The following is a 23,524-nucleotide window of genomic DNA, read 5'->3' as shown; positions in this document are numbered from 1 at the left end:
AGGTAGGGAAGAACTAAATAACCATGTCTCTGCCTCCTAGGTTCTCCTGAAACTGCTCCACATTAACAGTGGTAAACTGCGGGTTTGGACTTGAGATATATAGACATCCCCTAAAGTCCACAGAATGATACACCTTTAACACTTTGCAGACATACAGGCTAAGGCTCTTTTACCTTGAGTGGCCTTCTCACAGTAGTACTTTAAGTAAAGCAGATTCTCATGGTAGACGTTACCTTCACGAAAGTTCTTATATTTAACAGACCTTCTTTCTCTGTATTTTTCTAGGCTATTCAGCTTGACCCTGAAGAAACTTGTTATGCTCAAAGAAATGGACAAAGATCTTAACTCAGTTGTCATTGCCGTGAAGCTGCAGGTGAGTGCTCAGGGCCTGGGGAAGCTAGACAGTGATTTTCCCTGTTCCAGCTATAGACATTCCCTGAGCCACCCCTTTTCTGTGGAGGAGCAGCTGAGCTGATGAGACATACAGAGTCCCAGTTCCGCCTCTAACTAAGGTCCTCAGTTTCTTTATATTTTGTCTTGAAGAACAAAATGATCCTTCTCTGCTGCCTGCTTAATCATATCAGTTAGCATCAGTGACGCAGACAGCATCGTAAAGGAAGATGGCTGTTCCATTCTTAGTCCTCTGATTTCTGGATTAGGGAAGCACTTTTGGAGGTTTACAGATTATTTATAGATTATTATTTTAGTCTTAGCAATTTAAAATTTACTGGAGTATTTTGTAATCTAGGTAGCCCTCACACGTAACGTTTCTTACATTTAATTCTGTGTTCTCAAGGAATTCAACGTATTTTGCAAATATTTGGACTCCTAAATATTCTTGAATTCAAAAAAAGAGAGAAACTAACTAAAAAGCATTTAGGAATTTACCTGTCTCCACCTAATTATTAAGTGGCAGTGGCAGAGCTGAGATTGGAAACCAAAGAGTATGTAATTTATATTTAATTAAACTCTATTCCCAGATCTTCCTTAACTGATCAATCCTTCCTAATGACGACTCCCTGGAGCTTAGTGAGATTCCAAAGTGCCTCTTTAGTGGTTAAATAACGATTGAATCCTTCAACTTGAGGATAGTGTATTTGCTGAGTCTCATTCATTAAAAACTCAGTGAACTAGCCGGGAGGTGGTGGCGCACGCCTGTAATCCCAGCACTTGGGAGGCAGAGGCAGGTGGATCTCTGTGAGTTTGAGGCCAGCCTGGGCTACAGAGCTAGTCCAGGACAGGCTCCAAAGCTACAGAGAAACCCTGTCTCCAAAAAAAAAACAAAAAACAAATAAATAAACAAAAACAAAAAACTCAGTGAACTGGGTTGGGGATTTAGCTCAGTGGTAGAGTGCTTGCCTAGCAAGCACAAGGCCCTGGGTTCGATCCTCAGCTCCAAAAAAAAAAAAAAAACCTCCAAGAACTATATGGTGATTCCCTACAAACCAGCATACTTTATTAGCTAGCTTTCCTGCTTTGTGGTATTTATTGTACTAAATGACCTTCATTAAAACCTACAGCTAGGGTTGGGGATTTAGCTCAGTGGTAGAGCGCTTGCCTGGCAAGCACAAGGTAAGGTTCAATCCTCAGCTCAAAGAGAAAAAGAAAAAGAAAAAAAAAAAAAAAAACCTACAGCTGAAGAGATGGCTCAGTCATTGTGAGCACTGGTTGCTCTTCCAGAGAACTTGGGTTTGATTCCCACATAGTGGCTCACAACTGACTGGAAAGATGAGTCAGTTAAGAGCATGCACTAACCTAGTGTGGTGGACACACCTTTGAACACAGCACTTGAAAGTCAGAGACAGGCAGATCTCTGTGGACTGTGAATTCAAGTCCAGCCTGGTCTACATAGAGAGACCTATGTTGCCTCAAACAACAACAAGAACACGTACTGCTCTTTCAGAGAACCTGAGTTCTGTTCCCATTATTCATGTCAGGCAGCTCACATCTGCCTATAAACTCCAGGTAGGTTCAGGGAATCCAACACCTCCGGCTTCCTTAGCCATGTGCACATATATACAGACTCACATATATGCTTAACCAAAAGAAATTTAAAAAAAATTTTTTTTTGAGACAAGGTATCTCTATGTAGCATTGGATGTCTCACTATGTAGAGCAGGCTGCCTCAAACTCACAGATCCACCTGCCTCTGCCTTCAGGGTGCCAGGATTAAAGGTGTGTGCCACCATGCTCAACAATAAAAATAATTTTAAAACTTTTCCAGCTGAAGAGATGGCTCAGCAGTTAATAAAGAGCACTTCTTGTTCTTCCAGAAGAGATGAGTTCAGTTCCCATATGGTGGCTCACAACCATCTTTAACTTCTGTTCTAGAGAATCTGATGCCTTCCTATGATCTCCGTGGGCACCAGGCATGCACATGGTACACATACACAGATGCCAGCAAAACGCTTATACACATAAAATAAGCCTAATTTTGGTGGTGGTGGTGGTGGTGGTGGTGGTGGTGGTGGTGGTGGTGGTGGTGGTGGTGGTGGGTTTTTTGTTTTTGGGGGGTTTGTTTTTTGTTGTTGTTGTTGTTGTTGGTTTTTGGTTTTTGGTGGTTTGTTTTTTGCAACAGGGTTTCTTTGTGTAGCCCTGGCTATCTTAGAAATAGCTCTGTAGACCAGGCTGGCCTCAAACTCAGAGATCCACCTGTCTCTGCCTCCCAAGTGCTGGGATTAAAGATATGCACCACCACTACCTTCTCTAAAAAAATTTTAACTTCAAAACTTCCATCACTCCTGAGGAATTCCTCTTACGTCTTAAGACACAGTCTCATTCCCTGTTCTTCTTTGTGCTCCAAAGCCCGTGGACTGCTGCTAAACACTGTAGGTGGGAAAGCAAGCCTGTGAAGTACAGCTCTGAGTGCTTGTTGTCCTGTCCAGTGCTTCCTTGTTCCAGGTCAGGGCTGCTTCCTCTGACACATGCAAACACATGCTATAGTTTTGAACTTTCTCTGCTGCTTTTGCTCTTCCTGTCATTAAATGCTCTTGCCGAAGGAAATAATTTCATCTTCCTATTAAATATTTGACATTCTGTAAAATCTGTGATTATACCAAAAACTATAAATATCCTGAATATTTAAGTTACTTTATTTCCAAGCAGCTGAAAATAATTACAGGTGTTACTGCATTCATTTTTGATCACCTATTTGTTGATTTATTTAGTAAATATTGATTGATATTTTATTACATATTGGGCATGAATTTATTCACAAGTGAGGTAGTGGTGGCGTACATGCCTTTAATCCCAGCACTCGGGAGGCAGAGGCAGGAGGATCCCTGTGAGTTCGAGGCCAGCCTGGGCTACAGAATGAGTTCCAGGACAGCCAGGGCTGTTATACAAAGAAACCCTGTCTTGAAAAACCAAAATAAATAAATAAATAAATAAAAATCCCTGCCTTTAAGGAGCTTTCCATTCTAATTGCACAATAGTATTAAAAATGAGCTCCCTCAGACACTGTTCAAGGATATGAGTCACAGTCATTATACCATGTAATGCTGTGGTATTATTTGTCACTTGCTGTGAGTTGATACTTGCGCTGAAAATATCGGTGCAACCATGAGTGAAACTTCATGCTACAGCCCACATAACCACCTGTGTTCGTCAGCTTTCCATCACTGTGACAAAATACTAAGATAAGATTAGAGGAAGTGAAAATACATTTGACTCACCCTTCAGAGATCCGATCCTTTGTGGGCTGTGGACATAGGAAAGGAGAAAGTGCAGCCAGCAGGGAGAGAGAAAGGAAGAGACTAAGATGACACAGGCCCTTCCTTCCAGGCACACCCTCAGTGACCTGGTTTCCTCCTGCCAGACTCTTCTGTCTTCGACACATACGATTTTAAATGCTTTGTAGTCCACATTAAAGACTTTGGTAGGGCAAGAGATAGCTCAGGGTTAAGAGCTCTTTTCCTTTCCTTGTTTTTATTTTATGTATGTCTGTGCACCGTGTGTGCAGTGCTCTCGAAGGCCAGAGGAAGGCATTGGATCCCTTGGAACTGGAGTGACAGATAATTATTAGCTGCCATGTGGGTGCTTTGAATCAAACTAGGGTCTTCTGAAAGAGCAGCCAATGTTCTTAACCACTGGACCATCTCTCCAGCCCCTATCACAGTGGAATTTTTGTTATTGTTGCTTGTTTGATTGTTTTGTTTCTTGAGTCAGGGTCTCAGTATGTAACCCAGACTGGCCTGAAACTCTCAGAGGTCTGCCTGCCTCCACCTCCTAAGTAATGAGGTAAAAGACATACACTACCACATGCAGCATAAATATAGCATACTGTTTTAAATAACATATTTACTGGACTATAATTCAGATCCCATTCAGCTTGCCACTTGGGACACCCAGCCTGAGGCACTGCTACAGTGTTGTCAGCAGTGCAGTCAGCAGCACTTTGTCATCACTCCACAGAAGAGACTTCACTTTGTTAACTGTTATTCTTCCCCAGCTGTCTGTCCTTCATCCCTTGCTCTGGGCAACTACCATATTTGGTAATTCACACCACAGTGGGAGGGGATGGGGGAGAGCAAGAGACCAAGGCAGGAAGATTGAGAGTTTTATGTTAGCCTGGGCTGTACAGTAAGGACCTAACTCAAAAACAAGTATTTTAAAATAACAGAAGCCCAGCTTGAAAGACATTAATATTCATTAATAAGTATTTTTATGTTCTGTAATGATCCTATGGCATTAAACACTTGTTTCCTCTGTGCTGAAAATGTCCTGTAGAGTAGGGAGTGGGCATCTGGAGAGGCGAAGGCTCAGTGGTAAGGGTGCTTGCTGCACAACTGGGAGGCCATGTTGTACCCGCCAGCCTAGCTCCAAGTTCAGTGAGAGCTTCTGCCGAAGAGGATGAGGCAGAGAGTAATAGAGCAGGGCGCCTGTGGCCCCCTCACACCTGTGCACGTAAGAGGATGAGGCAGAGAGGAATAGAGCAGGGCACCTGTGGCCCCCTCACACCTGTGCACGTAAGAGGATGAGGCAGAGAGTAATAGAGCAGGGCGCCTGTGGCCCCCTCACACCTGTGCACGTAAGAGGATGAGGCAGAGAGGAATAGAGCAGGGCGCCTGTGGCCTCCTCACACCTGTGCACGCACCACGTGGACACTAAACACACAAGCACGTGCATATACAACCTTTAAAAATTAAATTTAAAAAATAGGTAAGTGGCTTAAGAGATGGCTTAGTAATTAAGAGCACTTCCAGAGGACCTGGGTTCCATCCTCAATGCCCACCTGGTGGCTCCCAAGTCCCAGGGGATCAGGCACCTCTTCCGGCCTTTGCAGTCACTGCACATAACATAGAACACAGAACCACGTGCAGGAAAGCACCCTTACACATACAATTAAAGCTTAAAAATAGATAAATATCCTCAGCTCTACAAAAAAAGAAAAAGAAAAATAGATAAATATCCTCAGCTCCACCAAAAAAAAAAAAAAAAAGAAAGAAAGAAAAATAGATAAATATGTCGCTAAGTGTTGCAGCACAGATGTGTGAGTTCACGAGGAAAGAGAACTCAGAGGCACCTTAAGAATGACTTTAGCCGTTAGCAGCTGCGGGAGAGTCCAGTCTCTAAAGACTGAAACCCCTTCCTTCACCCAGGGCATCTTTAGTCTTCTCTGTGTTTACAGTCTAGCCAGCTGACTTCCATATCCTCAAAACAACCTGAAAGAAGCTTCCAGAAATACAATGCCAAGTGCAAACTCCTCAGTTATCAGGTACCACAGTTTTCCAGGTTTCCGGAACTGATGAGTTTTGCCTTTGTATCTTTGAGAGACTCCCAGACAAGATTCTCATAGGGCAACAGGAGAAACAAAAGGTTTCTGCTAAAACAGAAGATGGATTAGAACTAGGTGCTAGTCTCTGGCACCCAGGCCAGGTGTAGCCCTGTGAGAGTACAGCTACATAAATAAGATTAAGGGTATTAAAAATGATCCTGAAATTGGACCCAAGATGGTAGTGTCCTCTGTACCTTCAGCAAGCCAGTATTGGAACTCGTGGAAGCTAAATCTTTGTGGAAGGGTAGAAAGAGGAGAATAGTCATGTAGCATGCTTGAAAGGGGCCAGACCTGACTGTACCCCTCTTGTGTGCTGTCTACCTACATGTGCAGGTGCCTTTTAGCCAGCTTACCACCCAGATGGTGCATTTGGGGTTTTTTGTTTGTTTTTTGCAGCGCCAGAGATAGAACTACATACCCAGCCGCAGAGAGCATTTGGAATAGAAGGTGTTTGTGTATTGGAAAGGGTGTGTGCACACATGTGTTTGTGCCAGAGGACAACCCTGGATATTGTTCCTCAAAGTTGTCTACTCTTAATTTTTTAAAGACAGAATTTCTCTGTTCAATGGCCTAGCACTCTCTAAATAGGTTAGGTTGGCTATCAATAAGCTCCAGGGATTCTTCTGTTTCTGCCTCTCCAACACTAGGATTACAAGTGCACACCACTATACCAGGCTCTTTTTTTTTTTTTTAATTAAGGAATTTTTTTATTCATTTTACATACCAACCACAGGTCCCCCTCTTCCCTCTTCCCACTCCTCCAGCCTCCCCCCCCCCCAACCTACCCCTCATTCCCTCCTCCAACAAAGTAAGGCCTCCCATGGGGAGTCAGAAGAGCCTGGTATATTCAGCAGAGGCAGGACTAAGCCCCTTCCCCTGCATCAAGGCTCTGCAAGGTGTCCCACCATAGGTAGTAGGTTCATGCACCATGGATAGATCCTGATCCTGCTGCCAGGGGGCCCCTTAAGCAGATCAAGCTATACAAATTTATGCAGAGGGCCTAGTCTAATCCCATGGAGGCTCCATAGCTGTTGGTCTAAAGTTCATGAGTTTCCACTAGTTACACCAGGCTCTTTTTTATGTATGTTCTGGGGTTAGAACTCAGGTTTTCACACCTGTGAGGGAAGCAGAAGTTTTTACAGTTCTTAATAGCATATATTTAGATGATGGAAGTTCAAATAGTGAGGGCTGCTACTATTGAAAAGTGATATGATTTGGAGAAAACAGAACAAGATAAAGGGATTGAAGGGATTACAGGTGGTGATGGATGTAGGCCTCACTAAGAAGATGACGTTTGTACAAAACCAAGAGAGTGAGCCACACAGACTCAGGAGGAGTATTCTAGGTAGAGAGAAAAGCCAACTAAAAAGCCCTACACAGCCATGGTGATGTCTGACTCTCAAATGTCTAGCTATGGCCTGTCTTTGTCTAACATGGCCAACTCTAGGTTCTCTGGCTTCTCTGGCTTTATTGGGAGAATTGAGAGGAAAAGGGGGGGTCAGTGAAACCAGGAGGAGTACAGTGGAAAGGCAGAGCGCCCCAGCTCTTATTCCTTGTGAGAGCTGTTCCATGACTGAAAGTGGGGAATCAGGAGTGCTAGATAGTAGGCACTCCCTCTAATGGTGATGATTGGGTGAGAGACTTAAGTAAGTTGATAGAGTGAATCTCCTGTTTGGTTGGAAGGGGAAGACGGGTAGAGCAGATTCCAGGGAAACCTGAAATTCAGTTTGTTTATTTATTTGTTTTGTTATGTTTGAGGTGCCAGTGAAACATCTAGAAAGAGATACTGGGGAACCAGTGGAGACATGAGTGCCAGGCTCTGGAAAGAGGGCTGGGGAAAAATAACTACAGGCCGACTGAAACAACTGGAATAAAGAGAGTAAATAATAAATAGAGCCCAGCTGTGGACAGATGCCTCAGGCCCTCCATTGCCAGGAAGTCTGGAAGGACGCAGAACAAGAGTACCTCCAGCATCAGGGAATCCCAAGACTGTGATGTTTTGGGAAACAGCAGATGGTGCCCTGTTAAAAGCTGAAGAAGGGACCTGGGCCCTCAGACTCATCAGGAGAGAGTTACCCGTCTTGCCAGTGGTAGTTTGATGGAGCAAAGGTGACAGAGGGCCACTGAAATGCATTAAGAGAAGTGAGAATGGAGGACTCAAGGAAAGAAGTCCACTGTGAAAAGATGCACCTGTAAGCAGGAGGGGTTTGTTTGCTCTGTTGGAAATGATAGCATAATTGTTTATGAGGATGATCTAGGACAGTAGTAAAGTGGATTCTGTGAGAAGGATGGCTTCAGGCAGTGCCTTCAAGTAGGTGAGAAAGAAGGTTAGTCCCTGAGTGTGGTGCTCCCTCCACTTTGGGAACATGGGTGGTTGTGACAGAAGGGAAGGGAGGGTGTGTGAGGACAGGGGCCTGGGGGCAGGTTTATGAGGTAGGAGCTGCTCCAGCTTCCTCAGTGAAGAGAATCAAGGTTAGCAGCATTAGAGAAATGTTAGGGTTCAGATGTTAGGGGAATTGGGAAGGTATGGTACATCCTCTAAGAACAGAGATGACAGAGAATGTACTTGAGACATTATGACATGGTTCCTAGGCAATGTTACTTACCCCACTTAAGATGGAGGCCATAAGTTTAGTCAGCTTACCTAGCTGAATTATGTTTCTATATATGTTCATCTGGTACAGTTAGATTTAAAACAGTCTTAAGGGCTAAGAGCATAGATCAGTGGTAGGGTCCTTGCCTGGCACATGCAAAGCCATTATTTCAGTACTTAGCACCACAAAAAGTAACAATAAATAAAAATAAAATAACTAGGGCTGAAGAGGTGGCTCAGAGGTTAAGAGCACCGACTGCTCTTCCAGAGATACTGAGTTCAATTCCCAGAAAGCACATGGTGGCTCACAACCATCTGTAATGGGATCTTGTGCCCTCTTCTGTATACATAATAAATAAATAATTCTTAAAAAAAAAATAATAAAACAAAATAACTATAATTTGCCAAATAAGCCTAGCAGAACCAGAGTGGTAGGAGGTCTGGGGGAGCCCTCATAGAGGCTGACGGACGGTTCACAGCACAGTAGGCGTTCTTTTGGTCTCATCTTGTAATGACACCATTTTGACAGAAGTTTTTCTTGGTTTCAGGGTTCAAAAAGGATTCTTCGCTCCAATGAAATCATCCTTCCAGCAAGTGGCCTGGTGGAGACAGAACTCCAGTTAACCTTCTCCCTTCAGGTCAGAACTTTCTAAGTTTTTAAGTTTTCTTTCTTTTTGTTTTGTTTGGTTTTTCGAGACAGGGTTTCCCTGTGTAACTTTGTGCCTTTCCTGGAACTCACTTGGTAGCCCAGGCTGGCCTCGAACTCACAGAGATCTGCCTGCCTCTGCCTCCCGAGTGCTGGGATTAAAGGTGTGCGCCACCACCGCCTGGCTTAAGTTTTCTAACATACTACAACAGTCTAGTCCTCAAATAGTCTTGAAATTTGGGCATTTTTTCCTCCAAAAACAGCCAGAGCTTCAGTAGGAAAAAACAAAAGTCACCTTAGGCTAACTTAGAAGGCCTGAGCAGTCCCTGAGCCAGCTCAAGTAGAGTGTACTGGATATGTTGCTGAGCAGAGTGCTAAGGCCCCTCTCCCCTTACCTGGTCGTATACGATTAGCAGCTACCCATGGAGCCTCCACTCTCACACTTAGCCTTTCCCTCTCCTTACTGATCTGAATTAGTAAGAGTAGAGCTCACTTCTATCACATGGTTGTACCCATCCTTCTCTCCATCCCTCTTAGAGCACCTCTCTCATCATAAGCCTTGTGACCCTGTGTTGAACCATGTGGAGAGAACACCTGGCCAGATGGCAGAGAAAGAGGTGTTTGTAAGCCTAGGTAGACCCTGCCAGTACCCAGCAGAACCAGCCCCTCTGTTTTGTTTTGTTTTTCTTATTCTGACCAATCACTTTTACAAGCAAGAGAAACTGCAGCGCAGTCCTCTAGCAGGACCTGAACCACCAAGGTCCTGGTTGCTGATTAACCGTCTGGACTGTTTTCCTCTTCAGTACCCTCATTTCCTTAAGCGAGATGCCAACAAACTGCAGATCATGTTGCAGAGGAGGAAGCGGTACAAGAACCGGACTATCTTGGGCTATAAAACCTTGGCTGTGGGACTCATCAACATGGCAGAGGTGAGCAGAATACAGTCTTAGACTTCAGGCCTTTAAATCTATTGTCACCCAGCAAATGATTTCCCCAGCCTGCAGGCAGGTATTTCTTTTTTCTTTATACATTAATTATTTTGTTGGAAATTCAGTCTATAACTGGCTTTATCAATTACTTTCTCTTACACAAAAGTTTTTTGCTTTTAACTTTGTTTTGTTTTGTTTTGTTTTTTGAGACAGGGTTTCTCTGTGTAGCTTTGTGCCTTTCCTGGATCTCGCTCTGTAGACCAGGCTGACCTCAAACTCACAGAGATCGCCTGCCTCTGTCTCCCGAGTGCTGGATTAAAGGCATGCGCCGCTGCCGCCACACACACACACACACACACACACACACACACACCACACCCCCGGCTCTTTTAACTTTTTTATCTTCATTTTATTTTTAAGATTTATTTATCTTAGATGGGTGGTGATGGTGCATGCCTTTACTCCCAGCACTCAGGAGGCAGAGGCAAGCAGATCTCTGAGTTCAAGGCCATTCTGGTCTATAGAGCGAGTTCCAGGACAACCAGGCTACACAGAAAAACCTTGTCTTGAAAAACCAAAAAAAGATTTATTTTTCTTATTTTATGTGTATTAGTATTTTGCTCAAATATATGTCTGAATCATGTGCCTCTTGGAACAAGAATTATGAATGGTTATGAACCACCATGTGGGTTCTGGGAATCAAACCCAAGTCTGGTTAAGAACATGTGCTCTTAACCACCAAGCTGTTGCTCTAGCTCCCTTTTCCTTTCTTTTTTCTTTTTTTTTTTTTCCCCAGAGCTGAGGACCAAACCCAGGGCCTTGCTAGGCAAGCGCTCTACTGCTGAGCTAAATCCCCAACCCCCCTTTTTCTTTTAAGATAGGTCTTGCTATGTTGCCCAAGCTAGGCCCAAACTCCTAGACTGAAGTGATCCTCTTACTCCAGCATCCCACATAACTGGTACTGAAGGTGCATCACTAGGACCAGCTCTAACTTTAATATATATGTATGTATATATTTTAAAGTTAGTTTTAGTAAAAATAATGGAAAAAATTCCCATATGCCAGATTCACCAAAATACTTAACTTGATAACATATTACTATGGCTATATAGTCTCTCTGTATTGTACTATTGTTTTGTGGGGTTTATTTGTTTTTGTTTGTGGTTTTTGTTTTTTTGAGACAGAGTTTCTCTATGTAGCTTTGGCTGTCCTAGAACTGACTTTATAGACCAGGCTGGCCTTGATAAAGTTTGCCTTTTTTTTTTTTTTTTCTCCAGAGCTGAGGACTGAACCTAGCTAGGCAAGCGCTCTATCACTGAGCTAAATCCCCAACCCCTATGGCTGACCTTGAACTCACAGAGATTTTCCTGCCTCTGCCTCCCGAGTTCTGGGGTTAAAGGCATATGCCATCACAACCAGCTGGGTTTTTTGGTTTGTTTTTGTTTTCATTTTCTCCTGATCAATTTGACAGTTGCAGGCAGGAAGCCCCATTACACCATTGCACATTAATACTATACTATGTTAATTTCCTAAGTATGAGGATACTGTCCTACCTAAGCCTCATGCCCCCACCACAGTCAGGTGTTGACACTAATATAAGGTTCTGTCTAAAGCCACAGTCCCCAACCTCATGGTGCAGAATGTCTCAGTGAACTTCCCAAGACCCATGACCAGATCTAGGAGTTGGATGATTACATTTCTTTATTATATCTCTCTGGTCTCCATCAGTCTGTGGTGGTCTTCATATCTTCCTTGCCTTTTATGACTGTGATGTGGGTTGTTTGTTTGTTTGTTTGTTTTGACAGGGTTTCTCTGTGTAGCAGCCCTGGCTGTCCTCCTGAGTGCTGGGATTAAAAGGTGTACATCTCCACCTCCAGGCTTTTATGTGGGTTCTTGAGAGTACCTGCCAGTTATTTTATCAAGTGCTCCTCAGTCTGGTTTTTATCTGTCCTTGTCTCTAAATTAGGTTCAGTTTCTACATTTTTGGCAAAATAACCACCAAAGAAGCACTTTCTTTCCCAACACAGTGTGGGTTGTCCAGTTGTACATGTTAATTTGTGTGGTGAAGGGTGGTGTCACACATGCTTTTAATCCCAGCACTTGGGAGGCAGAGACAAGTGGATCTCTGAGTTTGAGGCCAGCCTGGTCTACAGAGAGAGTTCCAGGACAGCCAGAGCTACACAGAGAAACCCTATCTCAAAAAACAAAACAAAACAAATGAAAAAATAAAAATGGATGATCTCTGTCAGGATTTTCTACTATCAAGTTCATGAATACGTATTTTGTCATACTGGGTGGTGATGTCGCACACCTTTGATCCCAACACTTGGGAGGCAGAAGCAAGAGGATCTATGAGTTCGAGGCCAGCCTGGTCTACAGAGTGAGTTCCAGGATGGCCAGGGCTATACAGAGAAACTTGTCTCAAAAAAACAAAATGACAACAACAACAAAATAGTATTTTGTCCTTATTAGTGAAAAATATTTTATGTAGAAGTATTTGAGACCATATAATTATATCTTTCACTGATTAATGTATTAATGGTTTTTTTATGTGTGTGTGAGAGAGTGGGTATGTATGGGTGTAAACATGCCATGGCATGCATGTGGAGATCAGATGACAACCTTAGGTGTTGGTCCTTGCTTTCTAGCTTGTTTGAAACAGGGTCTTTTGGTTATTTGTCTCCATGTATTCCAGGCTAACTGGCCCATGGGCTTCCAGGGATGTTCCTGTCTCCACCTTTTATCTCATTGTTAGGGGCACTAGGATTGCAGAAGCATGCTACTGTAAAACTATTGCATCCGGGTGGTGGTGGCACACAACTTTAATCCCAGCACTCGGGAGGCAGAGGCAGGTGGATCTCTGTGAGTTCGAGGCCAGCCTGGGCTACAGAGTGAGTTTCAGGAAAGGCACAAAGCTACACAGAGAAACCCTGTCTCGAAAAATTAAAACAAACAAAAAACTATTACATCTGTCTTTACATGAGTTCTAAGGATCCAAACATATATTCTAACACTTACATGGCAAACATTTTACCCACTGAGACATTTCCCTAATTCCTGCCTATCCTGCCTATTAATGATTTTGAGCTGAATTAGTTACTATTTTGGTGCCTGTCAAACTATGAATTTCTAATCTAGCCATCCCTTCTGTATTAGTCAGTTGATAAATAGAGCATTCCTTTCTTCCTCCACTTACCATCTGATCCTCTTATTTGTATCTATTGTGGACTGTGGATTCTTGTTTTATTTGATGGGGTTAAATTTTTTATGCTCCAGTTTGGCCAGTCAGAGTCCTTCCAAGCTGTCTTCTGTGTCCTTTTTGATAAGACCCTTCCTTCTATATAGGCCTCTTACTTTCTGGTACAAAATAGCTCAAGCTTATCTTGTCCCTGCCCTGCCCCAGTCCTCCAGTGAGCTGATTTTCTGAGGTTTCTGGGGTGTTCTAGTGGAGGATAGTACTTTAAAAATCAGATAGGTGTTGGGTGAGATGTGGTAACACATGCCTTTAATCCAGCACTCAAGAGGCAAAAGAAGAGAGGCAAGTGGATCTCTGTGAGTTCAAGGCAGGACTGGTCTACCTAGTGAGTTCCAGGACAGCCAGAACTACATAGTGAGACCCTGTCTCGGGATTAAAAAAAAAAATCAGATGAGGGTACTAGATGAGCTCATGTCCCTAACAGGAATAACTTCCACTGTCTTTCAGCAGGACTAGGAAACTAGGAAGTGTGTGTACATGAGCACACATGCCCTCGACTACACACAGACACCATGACCATTTTACATAGCTATCCCGCCCAGAGCACACAGTGGTTACTTCAGTGCCAACCCAACAGCATAGGGCCTGATCTTGCATTTCCTCCTTTCATCCTTTCAAATTCTTTTCTCCAACAGCAAGAAATGAGGCTCCCATTTTCCTCAATATTTCTGCTCACTTGCACAGTACTCCTGTGTGCCAGCCAAAGAGAAAGAAAAAAAGAGGCCATAAGACAGCTTTTTAAATTATTTCTGTACCTTAATAAGTGAAATACAATGGGTGTGGTGGTGCTTACCTTTAATCCCAGCACTCAAGAGACAGAGGCAGGCAGATCTCTGTGAGTCAGAGAGCAGCTTGGTCTGTACATAATGAGTTCCTGGACAGCCGGGGATAGGTAGAGAGAACTTGTCTCAAAAAAATAATAATAAGTGAAATAGGAAAATGTTATGGTCCTGGTGGTGTGTATGTGTCTTGTCCCAACCCAATCCCCTCCCCCCAGCTGAGGACTGAACCCAGGGAACCCAGGGCCTTGTGCTTGCTAGGCAAGCACTCTACCACTGAGCTAAATCCCCCCTCCCAACCCAATTTCTTGTCCTTTTGAGGTTTTGTATAAGGATAAGGGACTGTGGGGAGGAATTAACAGCATCATCCCACTCTTCCATCTGGGTCAAGCCCGGCCATTTTCCTGTTTTCTGACTCTTTTATTCTCTTTGCCAGACAGCTGGCCAGTCATGCATTTAGGCCTGGCCTTACCCAGACTCAAAAGCTAGTATCCATGCAAAGGACTTAATTTAACATGGAACTCTATAGGTTATCAATCATTTTCAACTTCAGGCCTCAATTGTTGTCTTTAAACATATGGTCCTGATTAGCAGCTGGCACTTCCTGAGGTAGATAGCTGTGTGGTTGTTGTTGTTGTTGTTGTTGTTTTAAATTGCCAGTTTCAGTAGAACTAATGGCTTAAATAGAAGCAACTGGGAGATTTTTTTTTTTCTTTTTAAGATTCATTATTTTTAAATTATGTATATGGGGGGGGTTACAGTATGTGCACTTGAGTGCAGGTATCTAAGGAAGCCAGAGGAGAGTGTTTGATCACCTGGAACTAGATTTACAGGTAGTTGTAAGCTACCCAACATGAATGCTAGGAACAGAACTTGGGTCCTCTATAAGAGCTACAGACACTCAGTCTCTGAACCATCTCTAGCCTCTGGAGATAGTTTTTAAAGTAAGCCCTTGAAAACAGTAGGAAAGGCAGTAGGCATAGATTTGGAAGTGAGAAGGAAAACACATGAACAGAATACCATTGCCATTGGCTTGCATGTCACATGGTTTAGGATGGTGACATCCCTGGCACTGGATAAGGTGTTTGTGCTATATGCTTTGCTCACAGGTGATGCAGCACCCTAATGAGGGTGCTTTGGTGCTTGGCCTGCACAGCAACGTGAAGGATGTCTCTGTGCCTGTGGCAGAAATAAAAATCTACTCTTTATCCAGCCAGCCCATTGACCATGAAGGCATCAAATCTAAGCTGTCTGGTAAGACGTAAACAGTCGGCCTGGAGCGATAGCTCAGTGGTTTAGAGCACTTGCTGCTTTTCCAGAGGACCTGGGTCTGACTCTGAGTATCCACATGGTGGCTCACAACCATCCATAATTCTAGTTCCAGGGATCTGACACTCTTTTCTGACACCTAAGGGCATCAGGCACACATGTGGTGCATGTATATGCTTGTGATGCAAAACACTCATATGCATGAAATAAATTAACTTTTAAATAATTTTTTAAAATATATATACAGTGTCTGCAGACACTATAGAAGACAAGGAAGCCAGTGCACTGACCTCCATCCTGGGAAAGCTGAGTAAAACATACATGAAATATGCCCAGGCAAGAGAAGCTTAGAGATCCTTGAAAGTGATATGTGACCATGACCCTCCAAGTGGCCCTTCCCTCTTCAACCCAGTGTAATTGATTCCTGTCCTTGAAAGTCACCTAGGTCAAGGTTCTTATTAGGGTATTTTGTTCTAGATCGCTCCCCAGATATTGACAACTACTCCGAAGAAGAGGAAGAAAGCTTCTCCTCAGAGCAGGAAGGCAGTGATGACCCATTGCATGGGCAGGTAACGTCCTATGGCTGTTCTATACAGTGTGTGAGAGGTTCCTTGAATTTCCCAGCTCATTCTGTTTCCTGCCCACTCAGGACCTGTTCTATGAAGATGAGGATCTTCGGAAAGTGAAGAAGACCCGAAGGAAACTGACCGCCACCTCAGCCATCACTAGGGTGAGTCACCCAGGTCTCAGGCGTGGCACAGCTCAGGTCCTTGGTCTAAAGTAGGTGGGGAGTGAGTGGTACATTAGGACCCTGTGGGATTTTTGAACCTGTCTACTTGGGCTCACACTTTCAATGTTCTGATACATCCCCAGAACCCCTCCTACCACCCACTAAGAATCAACATGTTAAGAACCCCTGTGGTACTCAGGATGTTGTAGGCTATAGATTGTGCAGAATAGAAAGAAGGCTATAACCTTTTTTTTTTTTTTTAGATCTTAAAACAATCTAAATATTTCTTTAAGAAGTACAGTGCCTTAGACTTTCCCTCGCTAGATGATTGCTTCAAGTGATGCACTATCTACTGCATAGTGAAGCCAGCTCTCTAAGAATATTGCTGTCTTGGACTAGTACTTGAGAACTGAAGAAACTCTGGGTTTGATAAGATTCAATTAATTACATTAGATACAGTTCTTAACCTTGGATCTATACCTTGGAGTCAACAGTGCTTGAATTATGCCTCATAACTAAGATTTCTTAAGCCCATATTAAAATTGGAGTCCTGGACTGAGAAACTAAAACCTGAGCTCTTCAGCAACCTCTGGCTGATCTGGGAGCCCCAGTACTCCACGGAATAAAAGGGTCAGAAGTACCAAGAGCTTCTAGGAAGAAAAAAATCTCATTCTGTTTTTTTCAAGTGCAGGGCCAGTCTGGGGACTCATACCCCAAAAGTGGGGTTTTCTTCTCATTTGGGGTGAAATTAAGGCCAAATTAATTTCTAAGGTGTTTCCCCAGCCTGGCCTCCTACCAAGAAATAACACTCTCACCCTCTGCAGTCAGAGTTCATGAGACTCAAGAGAAAGTCCTCAGGGCTGCGGCTGGTTTCTCCTTTGCATCAGAGGCTCAGGGGCACATGAACTACGCCTCCCCTTGTCCCGGGTTTTCCAGCAATGTAGAGAGGACAGGTCCCCAGAATCCTACCCTTCCTCCTTTAAACTCTGAGAAGGAAAAGAGCTGTAGGACCCTCCCAGTACCTGTTTCTTCTTCTGCACCTTTATCTTTCCTGCTCTGCGATCATCAAGCCCTGTTTTCTCCCCAGAGGATGCCTCCTGGTCTTCCTAAGTCCCCTTTCCCATGACTTTCCATAGCATCGCCCAGTGTATAACCAGAGACCAGTGGTAATATCCGTCTCCCAGAGGCATTATCGGAAGCTGTAGGCACTTTGCAGTTGTGTTTCTGGACATTGGTGACGGTCCTTTATTTTGTGTTTCCTGCTGTCCATGTCCACTCTTCTTTCCCCACCACGAGTACTTTGTTCTCGGTGATGACCTTGTTCTTCCGATATGAACTTGGAGTTTCTTTCTTGCTGGTCATGCTTTCCCACTGCTCTCATTCTTAAGTGCAAGTCAGTTGTTTCCATTCTCACATGAGGGTCTGGCTGTTCAGGCCAGAAGTATGTGTGACCACAAACTAAGCCTGGTGCCTAAAGTAGAACAAGAGACAGGGATAGGGAGCCTAGGCTGGGCCATCAGTGAATTCTAGTGTCTGGAAATATAGACACAGCAGGGTGAGTAGATGCCATAAGGCAGAGTTTTGCATAGGGACAGTCGTGACACAAAGGGAAAAAGTGGCCTTGTCTGGCAGTGTCCATTGCAGGTTGAGGGACAAAGGTGGAAAGACTCCAGGATTAGGCTTGGTAATCAGGTGGGTTGGTGATGCTGCTACCTAAGATGGTTGTACAAGAAGAGGATATAAATGCCATTCTGAAATGCTGAGCGTGGAGCATGGGGGTGCAGGACTCTCGCCAGCTGGTACCTGAATCTGCTGGACAGAGCAGAAGATGGGCCAGAACTGCATCTCTAGAAATCACTGGGGTACAGTGGAAGCCTTGGGGACATGAGATCCCAATTGAGCTGCCCAGGGCCCTGGGAACTACATCAGCATTTGCCTGTCCTTCTAGGTTTTCAGTGCAAACGCAGCTACTGTATCTGTCAGCTGTTTTTCTTCTCCTGTTCCTTGTGAGGATAAGCTTCTGACAGACTCTTTAATTGACCACAATTGATGTTACTTAGAATAATTTGTATATTTTGTCCCCACAGCAACCTAACATCAAACAGAAGTTTGTGGCCCTCCTGAAACGATTCAAAGTCTCTGATGAGGTACGACCCCTCCCCCCCCTTACTTCCAGTTTCATACCTAGGTCCTGGTTAGGCATCAGGGTTATGGAGTCATGATTCCTACCCACTTGCTTATGTACCAGAGCCCCAGAAGAGAAGGCAGCTGGAGAAGAGCATTCCACTTATGGAAGAGAAAATAAAGGCTTCCCATGAAGAGTGCAATCTTATGTATTTAGAAACACTTAGCACAGTCATGGCCAATCATTAGTTAATACTCAGTTCCCTGGCATAGGGCAGTCATGACAAATCTAGCTGTTGTTTAATTTTCTCTTGTATCCCAAGAGGAACTACAGTGAGCAACAGCCTGAGTGTGATATGTCCTCATTGATCAGCTCTTGATAGAAATCCCTTAGGCCCTGGAGGTCCTGGCTTCATTCACACCGGCTTCTAGGTAAACTAAAAATTAATAAAGATAGAAAATGTTGAGAAAGAGTCTTTGTCCCACTGTGGGCTGCAAAGAAAGGCAGCTTGTACCTGAATTTGAAGGGCAGAGCAGAAGATGGACTAGCCTGGGTTTTCTTGTGTGATTCCCTGATAGGCACATCAGCACATCTCTTCCTTCTGGTGCTAGCCCTGGTATGGACATTGATAGTAATTGAGAGGGAAAAGAGTCAGACCATAAAAAGGACACAAAGAGCCAGGCAGTAGGTAGTGTGACCAACGCCTTTAATCCTAGCACTTGGAAGGGAGGCAGAGGCAGATACTTCTCTGAATTTGAGGCCAGCCTGGTCTACAGAGTGAGTTCCAGGACAGCCAGGGCTACACAGAGAAACCCTGTCTCAAAAAACCAGGGGGGAAAAAACAGGAAAGAAAGAAAGGACACAACAAAGGTTACTCTACCATGACTCTGGCATGTCCCCTCTAGAAGGAATACTAAGAGTGCCAGTTGACAGGGGGCCTAGGAGACAGGAGTTGTTCATCTAACCACAGATGTTAATAAAAAGAGCCCCAGATTCATAGATCTTTATTTTGCTTGCAGGTAGGCTTTGGGCTAGAACATGTGTCACGGGAGCAGATTCGGGAAGTGGAAGAGGACCTGGATGAACTCTACGACAGTCTAGAGATGTACAACCCCAGCGACAGTGGCCCGGAAATGGAGGAGACAGAGAGCATCCTCAGCACCCCAAAGCCCAAGCTCAAGTGAGGCCCGGAGCTCCTCCTGGGCTGCCTCCGAGGCTCCCTTTTCCCTCCATCATGATGTCCCTTGCATCCTCTCTCATACTTCATTCAGGGAATCATGGCTTTTCATTGTCTCCAAGCTTCTCAATCTCCTGGTGGAGATTCTAACTTGACAAAAGTCCTGACAGGAGTCTCTGGAAATCCCTTGACCAACTCCATAGTATCCTACCTAACCAATGTCCTCAGAGCCTAAGCTGTTGATCTGCCTTGAGCACTGGCTCCGGTCAGGCCTTGTGAACTGCTTTTCTGAGCTGCAGTCGCCTGACTCCAGCTGTGCTTCTTTGCTGCAGGCCCTTCTTTGAGGGGATGTCGCAGTCCAGCTCACAGACGGAGATTGGCAGCCTCAACAGCAAGGGCAGCCTCGGAAAAGACACCACCAGCCCTGTGAGCAGACCGATGGTGAAAAGGGGTGGGAGAGGGACCTGCCCTATTGGCTTCTCACTCTGGGCCCTCTGCTTCTCTGAGTGTGGCTCCAGCCTTGCTCCTCTGAGCCCTGGCTGGGAGCCTAGCAATCCGAGAGTAAAGTCTTCTTTCATTCTGCTCTGCTGTTCTCCCTGCCTCAGAACCCTCCCCTCTGTGAGGTAGCTGAGAGTATAGGAAAGAATGCATAGCATTTGGCCACGGGGTAGTGATTCTGCCTTCAGGCTACAAATAGAACAGATATAAAAGGACAGAGGTAATCTGTCCAGGAAGCAGTCAGGAGGCTTCGCGCTGGATGGAGAACTCAGGGGAGAACAGTACTTTGGAAGAATGCACAGTTGACTGAGCAGGTTTCTATTTGCCTGCTGAGCAGGAGAGTTGTCTTTTGTGGTTCCCAGCAGCTGGTCATAGGTAGGAGTCTGTGGATGCCAAGCCTTCCTCAGACCTGGAGAAGCTGTTCGTACCTTTGTCCACAACTAAAGGCAAGCAGTCACCACACACAGTTTTGGAACAGAGCTATGGCGGTCTGTTAAGGCCGTGTTTCTCTGCTGATGAGAGAAGCTGACGTTTTCCAGTTCTTGCTGCCTTGGCATCAAATGAGGCACGGTCATTTGTTCACAGGGGAGAGTACACATCTTACCTTGCAGTGACTCTTAGCTTTGAGGAGAAGAGCTGAAGGTGCCAGGCACTCCATCTGCTGAAAAACGGTCTCTAGCTGGCCAGGCTCCTGTCCTTTGTGTGCCCTCTTCTCCCTCCTGCCACTAGGTGGGGCTGTCTCCCAACTTACCTCCATTATTAAGAGAAGCTGGCAACCAACCCCACCAAGAACTGTAGTAAGGAAGGAAAAGAAGGAAAACCATGGCCCATATTAAAAATTACCTGGGGTTGGGGATTTAGCTCAGTGGTAGAGCACTTGCCTAGCAAGCGCAAGGCCCAGGGTTCGATCCTCAGCTCCAAAGGGGGAAAAATTACCCTATGGAGAAGCTTCAGCCTGCTACTTGCAAATCCACATCCCAGCACCTTTTACAATTGTTCATGGTGATCTGGAGCCAAGGAGGCAGCATTTAGTGTGCTGCAGCATTGGGGTATGACTCAACAGCCTTTGCCCCCAAGGAGCTACCAGATGATCCTACAGAAGGCCTCTTGCCAAATGCTGATGTAGTTCATCATGTGGATAAGTGTTTGACCACTAGAGTCACTTAAAGTAACTCTGTGGGAAGACACCCAGGGCCTGCATAAGGGCGGGCCACTGTACAGTGTTCTGCGAATGATGAGCAATGTGCTGCTGTCACAAAGTATAAGTAAAGTGTTAGCCAAGCCAATGGCCATGAAACACTAAGCGGAGATTATGACATCCACTAAATGTTCAGTACATGCTCATGACTACTAAATCAGCAAGAGGATCTGTTTCATATGAAGGAGAGAAGTGTTTCAGCTTTGACAGAAGTAGGCTTTGTAATTAGTTTAATGGGCCTTTGATTTGACAAAAACAAACAAGCCTGGCATGGTAGTGCACGCCTTTAATCCCAACACTCTGGAGACAGAGGCAGGCTAATCTCTGTGAGTTCGAGGCCAGCCTGGTCTACATAGCAAGACCCTAGCTCAAACAAACAAGGAAAAAAAGTCCTCAACTGTGAAAGGTGGGTTTTCCAGGGTGAATCTTGACTCCATCTTCCCACGGACTTGCTTCTTCTCAAGGCTGTTCCCTCATCTGCAAAGCCTTCATGGAAAGCACATGCTCTAAAGGTTGTGTGGGAATGCTGTGAGATCCTGTGGGTCAGTCTTCAGCGGGGTGTGTGCTGACCTACAGGAAGTACAATTCCTTAGCACATTTCACTTTTGGAGTCCCAAAATTGATAGACTATGAATGTCTTATACACAAGTCCTTCAAATTCTGATTCTCTTGGCCATAGATCAGGCTTGCTTTGTTCCCCTGCTGAGTTTCTATTTTGAAGAGCCCATATGTCTTGGTGTGGTGGGTGTAGAGCTGTGGAATCCTTTAGTATGAAAGCACTTTGAGATGGTAGAACAAGGCTGTGCTCATGCTCTTAAGATGGGGTACTTTGGGTGATTAGGAAAAGGTGTGATTGGTGGATCTAGGGTCTCTCTGTGCCTCTTATCTTACCTTGATAGCATCTTATCCCTATTGCAAAGCACTGTTAGGGGTTTTTAGAGGGCTTTGTTTTGTTTTTGTTTTCCAAGACAGAGTCTCACTATGTAGCTCTGTGTGTCTTAGAACCCACTCTGTAGACCAGGCTGACTGACCTAGGACTCACAGAGATCTTCTGCCTTTGCCTCCTGAGTGCTGGGATTAAAGGTGTGTGCTACCATGCCCACCTTTTTAAATTTTTCATTTTTCTTTTTGTGGTACAGGGGATAGAACCAGGACTTTGTGTATGCTAAGAAAGCTATCAGTGAGCTATCTCATTAGCCTCATTAATGGATTTTTCTTTCCTTTATTTTATTTTATTTTGTGTATGAGTGTTTGGTCTGTGTGTATGTATGTGCAACACATGTGTGCTTGGTGCCCACAGAGGTTAGAAGAGGGTGTAAGATCCCCTAGAACTAGAGTTGTGACTGTTGTGAGCCACATTGTGAGCATCAGGAACTGAACCTGGGTCCTCTGCAAGAGCAGGAAGTACCCTAGCCCCCCAGCCAATTCTTCAGACTTGTGAATTTTTTTTAATCTTATACTTGTAAGCACCACATATTTAGAGAATTCGGTTTGTTACTAGAACCAGAAAGGATTGCTGCTGACATAAATTATGGCAGTTGTTGGATTTTCTCAAGACTCAAACACACAGTAGCAACATTTGATTTTCTATGCTGGTAAGAGTAACGCCTGATACTGAGTGCTTCAGGACATCTGCCCAAGATACAGTCAGCCCAAACTGCTTCCTGTGGACATCACACTGTCAGTAATGGAGTTAGAGACAAGTACTTCACTTAACATATATGCACGTGCTAAGGCCATTGAGCTACTCCCCCAGCCCAGTCCTTCAGATATTTTTTGAGCAGGAACAGAAGATTCAAGAGTCAGGAATTTTGTTTGTGTTTCTTTTCACATGCCTTAATACAACTTCTCTCGAGGTGGGGAAACAGATCTCCCCAATGCTGCCCCACTGCCGTGAAAACAACACTGTAGCTGTTTCAGGGTGTGACAACTTGGGTCACCTTAAAACCACCCGTTGGAAATGTATGCTACGCTCCCTGGGTGAGCTTCTGCCTTAGGTCCAACCAAGCCAGACTTCTCTGAGATTCTAGACATCAACAACACTGTGTAAATAGACTATCTGTGCAGTCTGGAGGCAACCTGTTCTGTGTTTCTATGAATCATTACACAGGCTGTGGTTCCATTTTAGGCCCTGAGGTCATTGCCTAGCTCATGTATGTCAGATTTGTCTTGCAAATGGTTTTGAGCAGCAGTACTCCACTAGAGAAGGTTGCCTCTCAGAAGACATTTGTCATTGATTGGAGAACTTTTAACCCAACAAGAAGGGCTACTACTAGCATCCAGAGAGTCAAGGCCAAGAATGCTGCTAACCACCCTACAGTACACAGATGATGCAGCCCTGGTGAAGAAACCCTGACTTCAAGTGTAGCATAGCGAGGCTGCTTTTGTAGTCCTTGTTGATTACTCAGCATCATCCTGAACTTAATTATCCTGTCATTTCCGGTTGTATATATTTTACACAGAGAAAGGACTTTGAGTAGTTGAAATTAAGTGGGATATCCTGAATGTTTTCTTCCTCCTTTGGTTCCTTAGAAGAAAAATTCTGAGG

General features: G+C 44.5%; 1 protein-coding gene across 1 annotated transcript in view; it reads left to right on the top strand.

The window, feature by feature from the left end:
* Positions 1-23,524, top strand: part of Pacs1 (phosphofurin acidic cluster sorting protein 1) — a 138,048-nt gene that overhangs the window by 97,478 nt on the left and 17,046 nt on the right. Inside the window, exons 2-10 of the mRNA XM_036201791.1 lie at positions 286-373; positions 8,918-9,007; positions 9,819-9,944; positions 15,089-15,233; positions 15,726-15,817; positions 15,898-15,978; positions 18,066-18,125; positions 19,123-19,283; positions 19,613-19,706. Coding sequence (XP_036057684.1) covers positions 286-373; positions 8,918-9,007; positions 9,819-9,944; positions 15,089-15,233; positions 15,726-15,817; positions 15,898-15,978; positions 18,066-18,125; positions 19,123-19,283; positions 19,613-19,706 — 937 coding nt within the window. The remainder of the gene's footprint in view (positions 1-285; positions 374-8,917; positions 9,008-9,818; positions 9,945-15,088; positions 15,234-15,725; positions 15,818-15,897; positions 15,979-18,065; positions 18,126-19,122; positions 19,284-19,612; positions 19,707-23,524) is intronic.

Source organism: Onychomys torridus, chromosome 1 (assembly GCF_903995425.1).
Source record: "Onychomys torridus chromosome 1, mOncTor1.1, whole genome shotgun sequence".
Lineage (NCBI taxonomy): Eukaryota > Metazoa > Chordata > Mammalia > Rodentia > Cricetidae > Onychomys > Onychomys torridus.
Note: the sequence above shows the minus strand (reverse complement) of the source record. Positions and strands in the feature narration are given on the sequence as shown.